The 20,837-nt window shown below is 37.4% G+C and overlaps 1 protein-coding gene and 1 long non-coding RNA gene across 4 annotated transcripts in view; one reads left to right on the top strand and one right to left on the bottom strand.

Moving 5' to 3' along the window:
• LOC148944341 (uncharacterized) overlaps nt 1–20,837 on the bottom strand; it is a 337,879-nt gene that overhangs the window by 73,500 nt on the left and 243,542 nt on the right. The window lies entirely within an intron of this gene.
• LOC148944344 (uncharacterized) overlaps nt 1,799–20,837 on the top strand; it is a 33,013-nt gene continuing 13,974 nt past the window's right edge. For 2 of the 3 annotated variants that reach the window (XR_016142884.1, XM_089100688.1), the window contains exons 1-3: nt 1,799–1,957; nt 4,430–4,510; nt 9,576–9,665. Coding sequence is in view for 2 of the 3 variants with exons in the window: in XM_089100688.1 (XP_088956814.1) it covers nt 1,819–1,957; nt 4,430–4,510; nt 9,576–9,665 (310 nt within the window). In the remaining variant the exon portion in view is untranslated. Of the gene's footprint in view, nt 1,958–4,429; nt 4,511–9,575; nt 9,666–11,217; nt 11,380–20,837 lie in introns of those variants that run through there. The other variant, XM_089100687.1, reaches the window with a different exon arrangement.

The raw sequence follows: 20,837 nt of genomic DNA on the forward strand, positions 1-20,837 counted from the left end.
CGAGGGTTCTCTTATGCGTTGCATTTGTAGACACTTATTCCATCCAGCTCTAATTTCTCTTCAGAGACACCCAAACCCCACCAAAAAATTCAATTTTCTTAAACTACCAATTGTTAAAACATTAATTTTTAACTAAATAATTTTGTATACATCTTTGGAATCTGCTTGAAAGTTGTTTCAACTAATGCAAATTGCGGTGGCTATAATTTTGGTTAGGAACAAGAGATGGTCTTTGCTTGCTGTTGATTGCCAGAAACTGCCATAAATTTCTTAAGCAGAAGCTTTTTCGTAAGCCCACTCAAACCCAATTCATTCCACTGCAATTCATTCAAACAAATTCATTCACCCAATTCATTCAAACAAAATTCATTCCATTCAAACCCAATGGAGCCCAGCCTCCGTTCGACTCAACACTGTTTAACCCAACTTTTATTCAAATCAACCCCTTTGCAACTCAGACTGCCGTTTAATTCGACCCCCACTTAAGCCAGCCCCTATTCAACCCGATCCCCTTGCAATTCAACCCTCACATAACTCAACCTTTTTGCAACTGAACCCACATTCAAGTGTGATCGCGCCCTGGGAATGAAACATTTTCCAAATTCCAATTATATAAGAAAGAAGGATAAATTGTTATTGTTTAGAGGGAAGATGAAGGAAGTTTTATGCTAAAGCAGCATAGAAAAAAAAACACTTCATAAAAATTGACCAACCAATGAATAAAGACCGTTAACTTAAGGTCTACTTAAGTAAAGTTTCAGTTGAACAGCAACCAAATTAACGGTGACACAGAAGAAAACATATTTTAGAACGAGACCAAGTGTGAAAACGAATAACTGTTTTTCATTTATTATTTTTTTTCCAAATTAGAAAGTGTGAAAGCCTAGTTTTATTATACAAACAGTAAAATAAAACAAAAGCAAACTGAAACGTAATAATAGTGATAAGTTACAGGATTCCAAAATCCTGAAAAGTATGCGGTTCTACGAACTGTCGTTTCGCAAGACTTAACTGCGGTATGATTAAATTACGCAACAAAAAACAAAGTAATTACTATAATCTATGATGTTAGGTATTATTCCACAGTTGGTATAAAAGACACCGAAACTCCAATAAAATCAACAATTTCCAGCAGTTGTCTGAGCTAGAAACACAGCAAAGATTAAAAATGATTAAAGCCGTATTTCTTTTCGTTTTTTCGCAGTGATTACTGCCACCTTTGGTAAGAGTGGATAACAATCTATTTAAAATTACACTAAAAGAACATTGAAGCAACAACAGTTATTTTGAAGCTGCTAAGAAACAATGTTTTACAATATTTTTCTGTATTTTTCAAATTATATTCAATTTTACTTCAAATTTTATTTCTTGATGGAAAAGAATGAGAATAATTTAACCAGAACTGTATAAGCATAGTTAATATAAAAATTACTATGTAGAAACGAAGAACAATGCATATAAAAGGAGTCTAAAGTAAATACAGCTCTTCTTTAATTGTAGTAACACCATATAAAATATTGCTATAATGAGATAACAGTTGATTTGCACTATTCCAAGAAGTTGAATAAGAGGCCGACTTCTTTTATGCTTAGACAGAACAAATACAAGTTTATGCTGAATAATATGAGGTCAAGCTTTAAAAGATAAGCTTAATTGGAAGTTACTTTTACATCTACAAAGTTTTTATTTCTTTTCACTTATATACTAAGCAACGTGCTTTTCATTTAATTATTTTCCTCGATATTTGGTCCTAATAAAACAATATAATTTTGGAAATTTCGTCATTTTTTTGGACAGGGTATTATATTTATTTTGCTAATGAAAAATTTGAAGTCCTCCGGAACTGAACTTATCGTTTTATTTTCAGCTAAAGATCAAGATACTCTCATTGAAGATGGAACTACCTTAGAAAATGCCCCTATTGAAGGAGACGAAGATGCTGCAGCGCGCTATAGAGGTAAGTCTTGAGCCAATGCATATTTGTTTCGCTGAAAAACCATCTCCTGATCATTAATCATGATAGCATGCGGAAAATTGTGGTTAAATATTAGGCTAGTTTCTGAAGAAAAAAGCCCCGGTAAGGAAAAGAATAATGATCAAGCCTAGAAACGGTTTGAAAATACGACTTTCACCGAGTTTGTCTGAAAAAAAATGAAATTCTCGATTGATAGGATTCACTAAAACTAGGGCTCTGGTTTCAAAATTCTGCAAGCTGGTGACACATAAAATTAAGAATCTCTTGAAGTTGTGTTTTCGAGGAGTATTTAGGCGCAACTGGAAAGTCTGCTAAGGATGAAGTTCACACTTTCGACGAAAGGCTCGTGTTTTATAGTGTTCTTTCATGGACAATAACATAATGATGAAGAACGTTCATGGAATGACTAAAATATTAAGCCAAAATTTAGATTTTGTAGCGTGGAATTTAGGCGAAGCTTTAAGAGGATGTGGTAACGCTACAGATCCATCCATTGAAATGAGGTTCCCGAAATGTGATTATTTTCTGGCTAAGTACTTCTGGTTCTTGTTGGCTGATACGTCCCTGTTAATTTGGTCATTTGACTTTAAGACATGTTCTCGAGCAGACATTATCCAATATTACTATTTTTAATTGCAGTTTCTTAACATCGGTATCACTGATTGTAATTTATCTTTGCTTCATCAATTTTGCTTCCTTCTATTCTGCCAACCTTTTGTGTTGGTTAATATTTAATTATTTTAAGTTTGAAAGTCATAAAATCTAGAAAAGGGTTAAATACCACGCAAATGGGAGTAAAAAGGGAGACTTTGAATAGATTGGGATGGAGGAGGAGCGCGTGTAGCTGTGTTGGCTTCTGGCGGCTTGGTGCTGTTGTGAGTTGTTAGTAGTAGTAGTAGATGGGTGAAATGTAAACTGAAGGTATGTTTTGATAATAATGAGACAGTACATCTAATACATAAATATTTCAAGGAATGATTAAAACAATTAATTGTAAAAAATTGTAAAACTTGAAGCGAAAATTTTCGGTTTATAAGTTTCTGAAATGTTTTAACCTAAATTGAGAGCTAATGAAAAACAAATTCCTCAGTTCGTTTCAAGAAACAAGAAATGTGATAGTCATGGCTTTTAGCATAACTATATGGGGCATATTCATGCAATGACCAAAGAGCCTTGTGCTCATCAGAGGAGTCAGTACTCTTGAAATTCTTTAACATTTTTATTAAAAATAGAAATGAACCATAAAATATTCTTAGAAATTAGAAAAAAATATAAAAGAAAAATTCCCTCGCCTAGTGAATTGTATCTGAACTTTTGTCAAAAGGAACAACTTCATTCAAGACTTCAGTGAACTGCAGAAAATTCTGCTCTGTCATAAATTCGATTGGCTCTAAGAGTCATAAATAGAGTTTTTGTTTTCACCTGCCTTTACAAGGTGTTACTTCAAATATCTGAAATCATGTTTCAAATAAAACGGTTAGAAGGCCTTGAGATTCTTCAAGGTGTCTTCAATATTTGATGGTCTCCTTGTTGGCAAAAACCATTCTTTTAAGCGTTACCTTTATCTGATTAAATGAAGATCTAGTAGAGTTTCGGTGTTTTGTAAAGGCCAAATCACTCTTTTTTGGTATTCGTTTTTTGAGTCAGTTTTTAAAGTATTCTCTTACTGCTTGATAAAATCTTTCATTTAATGATGTCCAATAAAGTTATAGTCAACTTTTTCTTCATCCTTAAAATGCTTTCCTAACGTTTTACAAGAGAATGAATCCTTATGAAGAACCTATTTATTCATAAGCTTTACCTTTCTAAATTTTGTATTTATTAGCAGGCTTTCAAGTGGAAGTTTAATTATTTATCGGCTCGAAGCGACTTTCTTGAGGACATTTAAAGTGGCCTAATTTTCCCTGTTTCCCGAATCAGCATTGACGTCCAACTTGTTTTGCCTCCTTGAAAAAATTTGAGCAAGATTTGTCTGCTCTTAATTTTTAGTCTGATTTGGGATTAATTTTTGACTGTTTAGTTTTGTGGAGTGGTCTTATTGTTTTAATTATCATTTTCCTTCCTTGTCTAAATTAGTGTTTGAATAAAATAAATTTAATCTCTCTCCCTTACCGGCTATCGGGCCTATTTGGGGAGAGGCTGTTTTTTTATTTGCCGAATGCTACTTTTCTGCCTAATTGTTTGCGAATAAGTTTTATCTTGTAAAATGACAATAAGCTCATACCTGTAAAAGAAAAAAACAGTTTTAAAATAGTTTTGGCTAATTAGACATCAAAATAGGCATTTTGTCACTTTAATATGCAAAATATTTATTTAAGTGATTTACCTTAATGTCGATACACTTAACGTAGCCCCTCTCCGCAAAAGAACTCAATGTAACGCTGTGAGGAGAAATCTAAAATATAATAAATAAGATGTGTTTCAGTATCAATAATGGAGTTGCTTCTATTTTAGGCTATGGAGGCTATGGTGGCTATCGTCGTCCATATGGAGGCTACGGAGGAAGATACGGATATGGCAGAAAGAGGCGGAACGGTAAAAATTTGGATAAGAATTATTATCTTTTATTTGCTTATTCTCTCCCCCACAGAATTATAGGATGCGGAAGGCTAGTTTTATTATGACTACTTACTTGACTTACTTGACTTAAAGCTCTCGCTCGGCAGCGTCGCCAGCGTAGAGGGAACCAGTCGTCAGCGCCGTCAGTCTTCTCCAGAGTGGTCGGTTCAGGGCGAGGGTTGTCGCTTCAGCCGGGTTGATGTTTCTGGAGGCGAGCCGATCACGGATGAAGCCCGCCCATCTGGTGCGTGGTCTTCCCCTAGGACGCCTCCAGCCGTTTGCAGCTGGGTCGAAATCGAAGATGAGCCAGCTGGGTGTTTGGGCAGGCAGACGGAGCAGATGACTATACCAACGCAGCGAGCGAGACTCAAGCTGCTCGGACAGGGGTGGGAGTTTGAAGGACCTGAGGATTTCTGAATTTCGTACCCTGTCGGGCCATCGGGAGCGTTCTATTTTTTGGAGGTGTTTCGTCTGGATGGCATCTACCTTCAGCGTCTGTGTCTGAGTCAGCGACCAAGTCTCAGCAGAATAGAGCATAATGCTGGCAACCGAAGCAGAGTATATTCGTGCTTTGGTGAGACGGCTGATCTGGGGTTTATGGAAGACTGTTTTTAGAAAGCGACCGAAGACAGAGTTTGCTTTTGCCGCTCTTGCTGATATTTCGGCATCTAGGCTTCCGTTTGAGCAGACAATTGAACCAAGGTAGGTAAACTGCTTGACTACCTATACAGTTTGACCGCAAATTTCCACAGATGACAGGTGTTTGGATGGCGTTTTCTCAACGGGCATTATCTTGGTCTTCGACCAATTTATTTTCAGACCGAGTTTCTCAGCGGCAGAGGCCAATGTTTGCAGTGTAGTTTTGAGGTCACTAATGTTTTCACATATTAGCGCCATGTCGTCGGCAAAGTCGACGTCTGAAAGAACTTCCAGCAAAGCCTATGCCAAACGGCTGCACCTGCTGTGTTTTATTCAGGATGTAGTCTATTACACAGTTAAAAAGCTCAGGTGCAGCGGCACATCCTTGCCGGACACCATTTTTAATTTTGAAATATCCGGAAGGCCGTCCATTTACGATCACCGCACTTTCGGTGTTATTATACAGATCTTTGAGGAGACGGACGATTTTCGTGGGTACGCCAGACTGGAGGATTAGCCATAGTAACTGCCTATCGACAGTGTCGAAGGCAGATCGAAAATCGACAAAGGCAATGTACGCCTTCCTCTTATATTCAAGGGTTTTCTCTACTAGCTGTCTAATCGTATGGATTTGCTCGGTGGTGGACCTGCCTGGCATGAAGCCAGCTTGCTGGGGGCGACGGAGGGCATGGAGGTAGCTTGTTACCCGTTTGAGAAGCAGCATAGCGAAGAGCTTTCCAGGAACTGAGAGTAAAGTTATGCCACGATAATTGATACATTCTGCTTTCCTCCCCTTCCTCTTGTAGATTGGCACAAGTAGGCCCTTTTTCCAGTCTAAGGGGATTTTTTCAGAGTGCCATACAAGGTTAAACAGCATTTGTAGCCAGAGGATCATGGCTGGACCCCCATTTTTAAGGAATTCCGATGTTAGGCCACATATTCCTGGCACTTTTTTATTCTTTAGCTTGCGGATGGCAGCTTTTATCTCCTCCGCTGTAAATTCAGGACCATCAGGAGCAGGTATGGTAGTAGCCGCAGCAGCTGCTAGCTCATGGTCCGTCTGGTCTGGTGGATCTGAGTTGAGCAGCTTCTCAAAGTGGTCCTCCCACTGGCGGAGGCATTGTGATTGGTCGTAGATATTCTCACCGCTAGCGCTTCGAAGGTATGGCGTAGTTTGAGTGTGCTTACCTGACAGCTCACGAAGAATCTTGTAGGTGGCTCCACTGTCCTTTTTCTTGGCTGCCTCTTGCAGTTCGGATGCCTTGCTGTCAATAAAAGCCTTGCGGTCTTTATGCAACATGGAATTGCGCTCTTTGTTTAGCAGTCTGTATGTAGCCATGTCCCCGCCAAGACGTGCTTCTCGCCTGAGCTCTATGATGGCAAGGGAGTGATTACTGATCCAGTCTTTTTTCTTCCGTTGCCTCATTCCAACAACGTCAGTTGCTGCTGCAAGAGTGTTCTCTTTGAAGGACTTCCATGCAAATTCACTATCATCGCATTGGCCAAGGACCTCAAATCTGTTGGATTTGACCGCTCAAATCCACATGGTACCGCCCAGCCAGAGCGGGGTCCTGTTGGATGTGACCGGCATTAATTTTCCGAGAAGACTGGCTGTTCTTCATAGCTTTGAGGCGGAGCTTAATTTTGGCTGCTACCAGCCGGTGGTCGGTGTTCCCGAGATCGGCGCCATGGTAGGTGCGGCAATTCTGGACAGACGACAGCCATCGTCGACGTACGATGATGTAGTCGAGCATCTTCTTTGTTGATCCATCATTGCTATACCAGGTATACTTGGCTATATTTGGTCTCTGGAACCATGTGTTCACAATCGTTAGATTATGGGCCAGACAAAACTTCGGCAGCCTCTCTCCATTATCGTTTAGGCTATCCACTGTAACAGGTCCAACAGTGAGATCCCCCAGGCCTGATTTGTTTGAAATACTTGCATTCAAGTCTCCTAGGAGGAGGAGGTAGTCATAGGGAGGTACAGAAGATAGTTCAGAACTAAGCAGGTTATAGAAATCGTCCTTGTCTTCTTCATCAGCGTCGTTTGTGGGGGCATAGCCCGTAATGACAGTTATTTTGCCGTGCTTCCCATCCAGTCTTGCGGACAGGAGTCTAGGCGATACTGGTTTGAATGACAGGAGTGCCCTACGTGCAGCACTGTTCAGTACTAGGCCAACGCCTCCTCTTCTTTGGCTACCGCCAGACCACAGCAATGTGCGTCCTTCACTTATGTCCTCTTCACCATGTCCAGGGAGGTGTGTTTCGGTGACTCCAGCTATTGTGACTTTATATTTTTTTAGTTCTTTCGCTAAAAGAAGCTTCGAACCAGGTTGGTTCAGCGTCAGGACGTTCCAGGTGACCACATTGGTGCCACCTTGGTCAACGATGTTCAGAGGGGATTTTCCTTGGGCGGTCCGAGGTCGATACGGGGTTTGAGATGATATATCCGAGGCTGAATTTCTGGTTCCATTCGTAGCAATAGAAGTTTCGGGAGGAGGGCTGCCAACCCAACCGTCCCTAGATGCATTTGGTTCTCTGGTGGCTAGCCAGGTATCCAGAGGCACGTGGAGCTCGTTCTTCATGCGCCAATTTGCATGGGAACTAACTCCGGACGAGCATCATTACCTCCAGAAATAAACCCCTTAAACAGACCCAAAACGCTGAAAGAGCTTACGATTCTAAGAAATATCCTTTCCCAAGACTTGATTGCAGCATGATAGAATTACAGAACAAAAAACAAAGTAATTACTATATTTCAAAATGTTCGGCGTTATTACCCTGCTGGTATAAAAGACACGGAAACCCCCAATGAAATTAACAGCTTCCCGCAGTTGTCCAAGCAAGAAACACAGGGAAGAATAAAAATAGTGAAAGCCGTATATCTTTTTGTTCCTTTCGCGTTGATTGCTGCCACCCTTGGTAAGAGATCAGTTGACTTTGTTTTCACTATTTTGTGAATATTTTTCTTTGATTCATATCAAACAAGGTTTTACCTTGTTACACACGTGAACAATCATGTCTCTTCACGGTAAAATCTTAAAGCTCTTTAAAAACTTTTTATTCAAATTCAACGGCCCTTGTATTTCAAGAGTTGTTCATACATAATTGTAACAAACAGTCAAAGTTTAGCGTAAAGAGCGAACAATTGAGGAGGGGGCTGCCCCAATTATGTACGGTATATTTTCTGCTGGTTTTAAGTTTTAATGTTGCTCCTTAAACTCCATCGTAAAACTAGCTTGTTTTTTATTTGATTTCTGACTGATTTTAAAAACATTTCAGGAAATGTCCCTCTTAGCTTTGAACCCCCTCAGAGCTTTCCTATCCCGAGAAAATTAATTCTGGGGAAATTCCCTCCTCCCTGAAAAATTTATATATATTTCAAAGTTATAAATGCTGTGTTGAAACAATGGACAAATCGCAAAACTTATAGCCCTTTCCCCAGGAGCAAAGTGCCAGAAGCATATTAGCAGGAGTTTTCAACGATGCTGACCCGAATGGCTATCTTCAAATCCTTATCGAATATCTTTGTGGGAAAATGTGACTTGGAAGAGGGGGTACTAGGAAACTAGAAATTTACGAAACGTAAGATAAAAAATTCTTAAATTCTGCCCGAATGAACCATTTTCCAATCTTGTAGTGCCATTGGTTTGATAAGATCAACCCTGGAAAGCACAAAGCACAAAAAGAGAAAAAGACACGCATCCGTGATCTTTCTTCCGGCAAAAAAGCAACGAAATTCCCTTTTTTTGTCGATAGGAAAACTTTATTATTATCATCAATGATATAAAACCTTTGGGGAGTTTTTCCCCATTTTAAGAATCAGACAAATCTTCTAAAGCTTGTAGCATTTGATGGGTCACAATAAACTCAAGGAATTTTATATATTTCGAATTGTCATAAAATCCCAATTCTATTGATATTACAATAGTTATCGCGATTTTTTTTAGAGTTTTGTTTACTATTGGGTTGGGTTTATCCTTACCTATAGGTTGTCACTACAAACTGTTTGATTGTGAAACTAAATAAGATACTGCTATACTAAGAATAAAAGTTGATATATTTTATTTCAAGGAGGTAAATTTTTGAACGCTTCGACAAATCTACTACAAGTTAAAATATAATTTTGTAGGGTCAAACTGTATTGTGTAATTATATTATAAATAAATTGTTAAACAGACAAACAACAACAAGCTGTAAATTACCTTTATGATAACAAATTGTTTGTTTCCTTTGACGCCAATCAAATATGCTATACATTTAAGTCTTTTGCTTGATTTTTGTTCCTAATAAAACAAATAATTTAGGAATTTCGTAATCTTATTGGACTGGATCTTATCCATATTTTGTAAATAAAAAAAAATATCATACTGACTTCAAATGATTGTTTGATTTTCAGCTGAAACTCAAGAAGCTTCCATTGAAGACGGCGCCCCCTTAGAAAATGCCCCTATTGAAGGAGATGAAGATGCTGCAGCCCGTTATAGAAGTACGTTTTAAACCAAAGGCTTATTTAATTTTTAAAATTATCAACTCCTGATTATAAATAATAATAAAGGGGAAATTGTGGTTACATGTTTGGGTAGTTTCTAAAAATAGAAGCCCCTGTAGGCAAACGAATAATGATAAGGCTCAGAAACTATTTGAGAACTCAACTTTCATCGAATTTGCTTAAAATAAACGAAAAAGATCCTCCAGGTTTATTGCTGACACATAGGGCGTCAAATTAACGTTTCAGTTGCTGGGAAAAGGAGATTGTTTGAAAAACAAAAATTTTAAATTCCTAATTGTTCTCTTTCGCTATGAGCAGGGCTCTGGTCACAAAATTCTTTTTGCTCGTGAAGTCACACACCAAACAATCTCCCGAAGTTATGTTTCCATAGATCATTTAGCTAAGTGCTTCTGGCTCTAATTTGTTGACATGTCAGTGATAATTTGCCTATTTGACTTTAAGACCTGTTCACGAGCAGATTTTTATAAATTAGCACTACTTCCCATTTGAGTCTTTTTATATTTGTATCACTAGCTGTGATCTATCTTGTACTTCATCACTTTTTATTTGGGCAATCTTTCTATTAATTAATATTTTCTTTTAATATTGAAACTAAATAAAATCTAGTAAAAGCAAAGATATTTAGCTCTATATGGGAAACATTGATGTAATGACTAAAGATCTTTGTTCTTTTTCGGGAATTCAATAGTCTCGAATCATTGCAATGCATTTGTAAAGAATAAAATGTAATCCGACGTTTTCTAACAAAACAAAAATCCATACAATGAACGTAAAATTCAATCGCATGATCAACAGAATCTGAACTTTATAATCTATAATCTATTAGACTGATTCAAGGCCAATGTGGCCTGTAGAAACCTCTGTTCTGTCACAAATTCAATTGTCGCAAAGATTTATAAGTCGAATTTCGTTTATATTCATCAAAGTTTCCAATGTGTTCCCTTAAATATCTGAAACCAATGTTCAAATTCTTCCTGAGCTCCTCAGCTCTTTAAAAAATGTTAAACAAATTTTTCTATTCGAAAGGTTTATTTCATAGTCTCATTTGGAGTTAAAATCTCTTAAGTTTTGTTGAGTGATCTTATAGGACTATTTACCATTTCCTTTATTTATTCCAAACTAGAGTTTATATACAACAAGTGTCTTCCCCTCCTTACAGGCAAACAAGCAGTTTTGCGGACAAGTACCTTTTGTTGCTATTCATTCAATACTACTTTTTTCCTAATTATTTGCGAATAAGTATCATCTTGCTTAAGGTAAAACGTTAATACAATTAATTCCTGTGAAATAAAAATAGTCTGCAAAAAAGTATATTTTCTCGTTAATAACCAAAATATTCATTTAGGCCTAAATGATTCCCTTTAATGTCAAGACAATTTTATTTTCAATGATATATTTTTATTTTGTGTTAACCCCAGACATAGCCTCTTTCCATGAAAAAACTCTATGTATAGTTGTAAGGAGAGATTATAAAATATATTAAGTGAGATGCTTTTCACTATCAGTAATGGAGTTACTTCTATTTTAGGCTATGGAGGCTATGGTGGCTATCGTCGTCCATATGGAGGCTACGGAGGCTATGGCGGATATGGGAGCTATGGCGGATATAGAGGATAAAATCAACGTGTCCACGTTTTATTTTAATTTGTTCTGATATTTTTTCCTTTTACAGAATACAATTATGCGTTAATTATGGTGTTATTTTGATGCGGATAGCTTTCTTTAACAGTTCAGTGTTTTTTTTTTCTCGGATGAATATAGACGCAAAATCTTCAACGAAACAAACACAAAAATATGTATTTTGAGACACAGAGTTGGAATTACTTTAATGTCGAAAGCTAAAATCTATTGAAAGGAATGGCAGTCCTTCCAAAAAATCCAAGTCTGTTTAAGGGTGAGGGGCATAGGCTTAAAAACCCGCTAAGCTGTTTTTATATAATATCATCTTTTGGTCTATAGTTTGTTGTATTTAAGTTAAAAACTTGAAGCTTTTTATGAATATTAAAAAGTGAACTACAAACTTAAAATAAACAAAAAGTATAGTCACTCTTCAAAATCCTCAAAGGGAATGTCACAATATTTGCTATGGTCCCGTTAGGCTTTGAATTTTTTTTCACCCTTTTTTTACAAGAATTGTAAGAAAAAATCAAAAAATTATTTGTTCCTTAACTTGAAATTATTTTACTTGTAATATTATCAAACATTTCGCTGTAATAGAATTTAAATAAGGAGCAATTTGGAACAATATTAGCTAAAACTAAAAAAAAAACGGAATTTTGACAACAACGAACTCATCAAAAGAATTGAATTTTTATGTTGATTCACTATGAATAAAATTCCCTAATTTCACAAAAGGGAGAAAACATCAAGAAATCTTAATGACAATCCCACTTTCAGATTAAGCACATCACAGACCCCTGCTGTAGATTTTCCAAGGTCTCTTCTGCAAACATGTTCAATTTTGTGTTATTTTGCCACAAGATAGATCACGGACTTGTGTATTTTTTTTCTTTTCCCCCAGGGGAGTTTGTATCGAAGCAGTCCTAAGTAGTCATAGTCACAATAACAAATAGTCGTAGTCAAAAGTAGTCGTAGTTTCAGTCACAGTAGTAATAGCAATAGCGGTCCTGAAAGTGTAAAGTCGCTCTTAAGATATTACAGATACATCTTTTTGATAATCTGGATGCACATTGTACACATGGTCGCAAGCTCATTTAGAGGTAGTCGAGCTCACAGGTAGTCCCAGGTAGTCACAGCCACAGTCGCAAGTAGTCGCAGCTGAAGCCACAGTAGCAGTAGCAATACTGGCCATAAAAGTATTAAATTAATACCCTTTCCAACACCTAAGATATTGCAGATACACTTTGTTAGCCTGAATACACATAGTGTCTTTTGATTTTGAGATTCTCCTGAAGTCTTGGCTTATTACCCTTAGCCTTTTCTGATAAACCGAAGATCCAATATCCCCCTCTTTCTCAATGGTAAATCTTGTGAGAAAACAATGGGGTACGTTGTATAATTGACATCCTTTTCTCCAGGGGCTATGGGAAGTGAAATTCCCAGAGGCATAGTTATTAGACCTGTTGACTAATTTGAACAAAGAACCTAATTTTTACCAGTACCAAGGGGAACTGGAAAGGACCAGGGAGGTTATTTGTCCCTCCGAGTAATGTTTAACATGCCTAAAAAGTTTCAACTTAATGTCATTTAGCTGTGAATTGCAGTCGGAGCTGCAAGTTCTTACAGTCTGAAGTAGTCACTGTTGCGATCACAACCAGTCGTGTTTGCTGCAGCAGTAGAAGTAGCATTGGCATTGAAAGTTTCACGGTAATAGCCTTACCTATTTCTAAGAAAGGCAGATGGGTCTTTTTTGATAACTTGGATGCTGGTAGTTCTAATTCTTTTGAATTATCCCAATACACACATCAACATTCTCCCAAATTTCATCTTACTCATTTTAGCCTTTTTGGAAAATCATTTTTTCCAAATTTTTGATCAGTTTTGAAAGGAGGGAGCATCTAAGAAGGGCAAGGGGGATTATTGCCCTCTAATCGCTTTTCAACAGCTTCCTCAATATACCCAAAAAGTTTCAACTTAATACCTTCAGTCCTTCCTTAGATAACGCCGATATGCCTTTTTGACAACCAGAGTGTACGCAGTGTGTGTTGATTGTACTCGACAGCCCTCTTTAAGGCTTTGGTGGGCTATGCATTCCCCATAGTCATATTTATCTTACATTTAGATCAATTTGGACCTAATGGCTATTTCAAAGTTTTGAACGAATGCTCTTGGAGCGAAAGTAGCTAAATAGGGTATAGCAGGGGGGGGGGGCTGGCAACTCTCCAACCACTTTCCGCCTTCCCTTCAATATTTCTTGGGAGTTTCAAATTAGCTCTTCTTAAGATGCTTTCGATCTGCTTCTTGATAAGCTTGATGCGTGTAGTACTTCTTGATTTAGTTTAGCACACCCTTCAATATTCTCCTACGTCATACCTCAATACTTTATTCTTTTGAATACCTTTTAATACCTTATTCTTTTTGGACACACTCAGTATAACACGTTTCCCTTTTTTCTATTTATGGATCCTGCATTTAAGCAATGATCAAATTGTGTAATATACAATCCTTACCCTGGGCCAGTGGTGGGCATACTACCACTGGAGACATAGCTATTAGATCTTTGAACTAGTTTGAATAAAATGATGATTCCAAAATATTGATCAGTGTTGAGCAGAGTGCGCACCTAAAAATGGCAAGAAAAGAAGGGGGACTGGTCGCTCAGTAATCTCTCTTCAATATCTCTTTAACATACTTTGAAAATCAGATTTCTAGGGATCCTTCTTGATGAGGATTGGTCTTACCAATTCCACACTAAGGCCTTAAAAACTAAGTTCGCCAGGAATCTTATAATCATAAATAAGCTGAAGAACACATTCTTCGGATCGCTCATACAGCTTTTTTTCTTCATATTAATCCAATAACGTATTTCTTTTTGTCCTGCCGTGTTGATGTCTCTTTTCAGTCAAATTATCTTATTATATTGTCCCTTTATGAGGAGGTGAGAGTAGCTGCAAAATTTACAAATCCATCTCCTGTTTAATTGTTCTTAAATTTCGTTCAGTTTCTTTTATTGTTTGTGCTCCGTATATTTTTTTATGATTAGACGGGATAATTCCAATTGTCTTCCAGCATCTTGTTTTTGTATCTGACAGCTCTTCACATTACCTACGTTGGTCTGACAACATAAGAGTCCTGTCGGACTTTGTTTTCCGTATGACTCCAGCCCCCTGGCTGCTTCTTCAGAAGTATGGAATACTTTTCCATATGTTGCATGGAGCTATAATTCCTTTTGCACCTTCAAATGCCTGATGGCTGGGTTTTCAAAGGTCAATTTTAATTTGTTGATTGTTCCAGACATTTTCACTGTATAAGTTTTCTTTTCCATTATTTAGATTTTTTTTCATCAAGTGTTTTCTTTATAGCTATATTGAATGATTTTAATTTCTTATTGGATTGGTTATAATCGGATCGTGTTATGTGCACATGTGGACTAAGTATTTGTTTGTCTTTTACTGGTTCTCTGAAGTCCCATAACGACGGATTTGCTTTGAGTGTGTTAAAATTATGTGAAATCTTTCTCTCTCGTCCTCTGTCTATTTTTCAGGTCAATTTTTAAAATAGTGGGTGCTTAGATGCTTATATATTGCATTTCATGAACCCTTTTTGTTATAGGACCTGGAGCCCCTGTCGGGATTAGTAATTATATTTATTAGTTTTTTTTAACATATCTATGTATCTATTTGAACAAACCTGAAAATCAAAAGTCTTAGAAAAATATTTAAAGATAAAACATCATCAAAAGAGAATATCGGTGCTAGGACCCTTAATCTTACTGACCAGATAAATGCCTTTTTTTAAAACTTAATTTCATTTCTCTTTCATTTCAATAATTCACCCCTTGTCCCAGATATACTTAGATATATTTTTTCCTGTTAATATTTTCTCTTGGTTAATTGATTATGACGCGTGTTTAAAGAATCACTTAATTACCTAGTCTCTGAAAAATACATGCCACGGGTGACTAAGGGTGATACTAAGGGTGATACCGCAAAAGGGTGATACTAAGGCAACGTAGCAAGTTATTAATGAATTCATGAGAAGAAAAAATTGCAGCCATTCTTCTTGTATTGACATTAAGGACACGCCTGCAAGTGACAAAGTTCTTGTCACCAATCATTTCGGTCATTGTTATTCAAAAATAGGATCTTCAGTTCATGAGGGTGCTAGAAATGATCCAAAATTTTTCCTTCGGATGAATTTGTGGATGATCGAGGGAAAAGGTTGGAGTTTTGGTTTGAAAAATACACAAAGGATGAGGTTATAAAAATTGTTAAGAATATTAATCAAATTGTGCTGGGATTGATGGTGTACATCTAAGGATATTTAAAGCCACAAGGATATATCTACTTCCTTTCTTGCTTCACATTATTAATATATCCCTGACAACGGGCCACTTCCCAGATACCTTGAAACAAGCTAAAGTAATACCTTTTTCCAAAGGAGATTTGAAGTCAGATATGGGTAACTGGAGACCAATGTCAATATTTCTTTTGTTCTCCAAGATACTAGAGAAAGTGGTCTACCAACGCCTTTATGGTCATCTTACGAAGCATGACCTATTAAGTGAGACACAGTTTGGTTTTTGGAGAGGCCACTCTACTAGTCATCCTGCTATTCACCTCTTTGATTTCTTAAATAATTGTATAGAGAGGGGCAAAATTCCCCTAACAGTATTCTTTGATTTCAAAAAAGCTTTCGATACAGTCGATTTTAGTATTTTATTGCGAATCTGGGAATGCACCTAGTATCTGAAAAATAAGAGACTAAGTCTCTATAAAAGGATGATGCTTAAAATGGTTTGAAAATTACTTGAATGGTAGGTTCATTAATGTTATGATTGATGATGTCACTTCTGCCCCATTTCCTGTAGCTTGTGGGGTCCCACAAGGCTCGGTGCTTGGTCCTCTACTGTATTTGGTATATATTGATACGATGAGGTTTTATCTGTCAGGTTCTTGTCTCCCCTCGTTTGCTGATGACACTGTATTAACATTTTCTAGTTGGTCTTTACATAGTTTAATTTGGAAAGTTAATCACGTTTTAAAAACTCTTCATATTTTTACTAGTTTAAGCTTACTCTCTGTTAATGTTGTGAAAACTAGCTTTATTTTATACTCAAGAGTAGGTGAGCCCCAGGCTATTAATGGAATAATTTTGTTTGCGAAGGAGCCAGTGAAACAAATGTACGAAACGCGATTCCTTGGTTTCTACCTGAATTGCAATCTTTCATGGAAAAAACATAGTGGTGTTGCTGCAACGAAAGTCACACAAGGAGTTGGAGCAATTCGACATTTTAGGAATTTTGTACCACCACCAATTTTATGAATTTTTATATAGTGCTTTAGTCCACCCATATATTTCATATGGATGCGTGTTGTTGTCAAGCAACTTTTATTCAAATTTTAAACGAGTAGAAATTTTTTAAAACAAAGCTATACGACTTATTGGTGGATACTTGGAAAAAGTCAATGATACTGAGGCATGTTACAATAAAGCTAAAGTACTTAATGTCGGGATAATTCGTGACTACCAAGCAGGAATATTCTCGTATTAGTATTGGAGTTCTTCTATTAGTATTGGAGTATCAGTCAGGAGTTATTGTATGTTTTTTAGAGAGAAAATAAACCACATCATAGTTACAGTGCCCGCAATGCTGATAATCTAGTCACTGAATAAAGAAGTGGAACTAGAGTAGGTTTCTCTGTCAGATATAGGTCCTAAGGTTTGGAATTCTCTTCCAGTGAGCATTCGGGTGGAGGAGCTTGGTTTATTTAAGAGAAAAATAAAACATTTTCTTTTGGGTCTTGGTTCATATTTACATATTTACATTTTTGTTTTTGTTTTGTTCGTTTGTTAAGAGTTTTGTTTGTTAAGTGTTTGTTGTGTATGTGGTTGTTCAGTATCAAGTACTTTTATGTCTATCTTTGGGCAGCCGGTTGGATTAATGTTATGTGTTATATCATCTTGTAGTAAAATGAGTTGAATGGAATTGGATTGACATATACCGAAAACAAAAATAGCTTGTAAAGCCAAGGGGGAATTTAGTATTTCAATTTGAAGGGGCCATTCATTGCCTTTGGTCATAAACCATGGCAATGAATCTTCATCTTCAAAAAAGGCTCATTCGATTGGAAATTCAAAGGGCTAGTGCCCTTTTTAATAGTCAAAAGTAATTGGAGGGCAACTAACCCCCCTCTCACGCCCACCTTTTCCCCAAACACATCCAATCAAAATTTTGAGATAGCCACATTATTCAACGTAGTTTTTAAGTTCTGTAAATTAGGTCTTCAAGGATGACAACCCCCCTCACAGCCCTCAGGGCAAGGATTGTAAGTTATGCCCTGGGGGCATATAAGGTTTTTATAGAACGCGTTGTCGTAGAAACTTCAAAAAGGGCTCATTCGATTAAAAATTGAAATGGCTAGTGCCCTTTTTAATAGTCAAAAGTAATTGGAAGTCTACTAACATCCCTTCCACGCCCACCATTTCCCCAAACACATCCAATCGAAATTTTGAGATAGCCATTTTGTTCCACGCAGTTAAAGTTCAGGAAATTACACCTTTGAGCAGGACACTCCCCCACAGTCTTCAGGGCAATGGTTATAAGTTATGCTCGAGGAGCATATAAGTTTTTATTGAAATTTTTGTCCTAGTAACTTGAAAAAGAGCTAATTCGATTGGGAATTTTCAAATATCTAGTGCCCTTTTTAATAGTCAAAAGTGATTGGAGGGCAACTAGCCCCCCTCTCTTACCCACCTTTTCCCACAACACATCCAATCAAAATTTTTAGGTAGCCCTTTTGTTCAGTGTTATGGATTTTTAGATAGAAATTATGTTTTTGAGGCGGACACTGCCCCACAGCCCTCAGGGCAAGGGTTGTAAGTTATGCCCTGGGGGCATACAAGGCTTTTATAGAACGCGTCGTCATAGAAACTTCAAAAAGGGCTCATTGGATTAGAAATTGAAATGGCTAGTGCCCTTTTTAAAAGTCGAAAGTGATTAGAATGCAACTAACGCCTCCTCTATACCCACCATTTCCCCAAACATATCCAATCAAAATTTTCAGATAGCCATTTTGTTCCACGCAGTTTAAAGTTCAGGAAATTTTACCTTTGAGCAGGACACTCCCCCCCCCCCACAGTCTTCACGGCAAGGGTTATAATTTTTTCCCTGGAGGCCTATAAGGTTTTTATTGAAATCTTTGTCGTAGAAATTTCAAAAACGGCTCATTCGATTGGAAATTCAAAGGACTAGAGCCCTTTTTAATAGTCGAAATTGAGCTGAGGGCAACTAACCCCCCTCTCACGCCCAGTTTTTCCCCAAAAACATCCAATCAAAATTTTGAGATATCCATTTTGTTCAAAGTAGTTGAAAGGTTCGAAAATTATATCTAAGAAGATGGCACTCCCCCCACAGCCCTCAGGGTAAGGATTGTAAATTATGCCCTGGGGGCATTTTTTATTCAACGCAGCCGAAAGTTTTGGAAATTAGGTCTTTAAGGATGACAACCTACTCCCCCCCACAACCCTCAGGGCAAGGGTTTTTAGCTATACCCTGGGAATTTATGAGGTTTTTCTTGAAAGCAATTCAGTAAAAACCTCAGAAAGGATAGATTCAACTGAAAGCTGAAAAGGATAGTTCTCTTTTATTAGTTAGAAGTGATTGAAGTCCAACAAACCGCTTTTTCATGTTAACCATTTCCCCAAACAAATCCAATCAAAATTTTGAGATATTCATTTTGTTCAACGTAGTCGAATTATCTGGAAAGTAGGTCTTTTAGGATAATAACCCCATCAGAGCCCTCAGTGCAAGGGTTGTAAGTTATGCCCTGGGGGCATATAAGGTTTATATAAAAAGTTGTTGTGGAAATTGCAAAAGGGGCTCAATTGATTGGAAATTGAAATTGCCCTTTTTAATAGTCAAAAGTGAGTGGAGAGTAGTTAAACCCCCTCTCACGCCCACCATTTTCCCAAACATGTTCAATCAAAGTTTAGAGATACCCATTTTGTTCAACCCAGTTGAAATGGAAATTATGTATTTAAGGATGACAAACTCCCCAGAGTCCCCAGGGCAAAGTTTGTAAGTTATGACCTGGGGGTATATAAGGTTTTTAATGATAGAGTTGTCGTAAAAACTTCCAAAGGGGCTCATTCAATTGGAAATTGAGAGGGCTGGTACTCTTTTTAATAGTTGAAAGTGATTGGAGGGTAACTAACCCCTCTCTCACGCCCCCATTCCCCCAAATACATCCAATCAAAATTTACAGATAGCCATTTTGTTCAACATAGTAAAAAGTTCTGGAAACTAAGGTCTTTGAGGATGACACCCCCCCCCCCCCGCCCGCAGGGTGTGGGGTGTAAGTTATCCCCTGGGGGCATATAAGGTGTTTATTGAAAGCGTTGTCGTAGAAACTTCAAAAGGGCTCATTCGACTAGAAATTGAAGGGGCTAGTGCCTTTTTTAAAAGTTGAAATTGATTGGAGAAAGATTAACGCCCCTTTCACGCCCACCATTTTCCCAGACACATCCAATTAAAATTTTGAGATAGCCATTTTGTTTAACGTCGTTGAAAGTCCTGGAAATTAGATCTTAGAGGATGACAACCACCCTCACAGCCCTTAGGGTGAGGGTTGTAATTTATGCCCTGGAGGAATATAAGGTGTTTATGGGAAGTGTTGTCGTAGAAACTTAAAAAGGGCTCTTTCGATTGGAAATTTGCCCTTTTAAATTGCCCTTTTTAATAGTTGAAAGTGATTGGAAGGCTTGAAATTTTCAAACAGTTCGTGGTAACGAACTGTAAGTAAGGAGCGACCCGGCTCAATGGTAACCGAAACTCTAGAAAACGGGTTTTTGATACCAATAAATATGTCAAAAGAATCGAAATTTAATGATAATTTTAAATATATAACTTTCATCAATTTTAGTGCTACCCATCAAAAGTTACGCGCCTGAGCAAAATTGCCTTATTTTCGAAAAAAGGGGGAAAAACCCACTAAAAGTTACAGAACCATAATGAAGATCAGCCAATGAGATTCATCATATCAGAAAACCCTTCTGTAGAGGTTTCAAGCTCATATCGACAAAAATGTGGAATTTTCCATTTTTTGCTAGAAGAAAAATCACGGATGCTTTTTTATTTTTTTTTTATTTTTTTTTTTTTTTCCCCCAGGGGTGATCGTATCGACCCAGTGGTCCTAGAATATCGTGGGAGGGCTCATTGGAACGGAAATTAAAAGTTCTAGTGCCCTTTTTAAGTGACAAAAAATGGAGGGCAACTAGGCCCCCTCCCACGCTTAATTTTTTCCCAAGGTCATCCTATTAAAATTTTGAGATAGCCATTTTGTTCAGCATTGTCGAAAATATAATAACTATGTCTTTTAGGATGAATTAATCCACCGAAGTTCCCAGACGGAGGGCTAAAAGTTATGAACTTTACCCAATGTTAACATATAGTATTGGTTATTGGGAAGTATACAGAAGTTTTCAGGAGGTTTTTTTCTCGTAGTGGGAGGGAAGGGTGGGTCGGTG

This window comes from Artemia sp. Qi Xiang Cuo, chromosome 14 (assembly GCF_049724085.1).
Source record: "Artemia sp. Qi Xiang Cuo chromosome 14, ASM4972408v1, whole genome shotgun sequence".
In the NCBI taxonomy this organism is placed as follows: Eukaryota; Metazoa; Arthropoda; class Branchiopoda; order Anostraca; family Artemiidae; genus Artemia; species Artemia sp. Qi Xiang Cuo.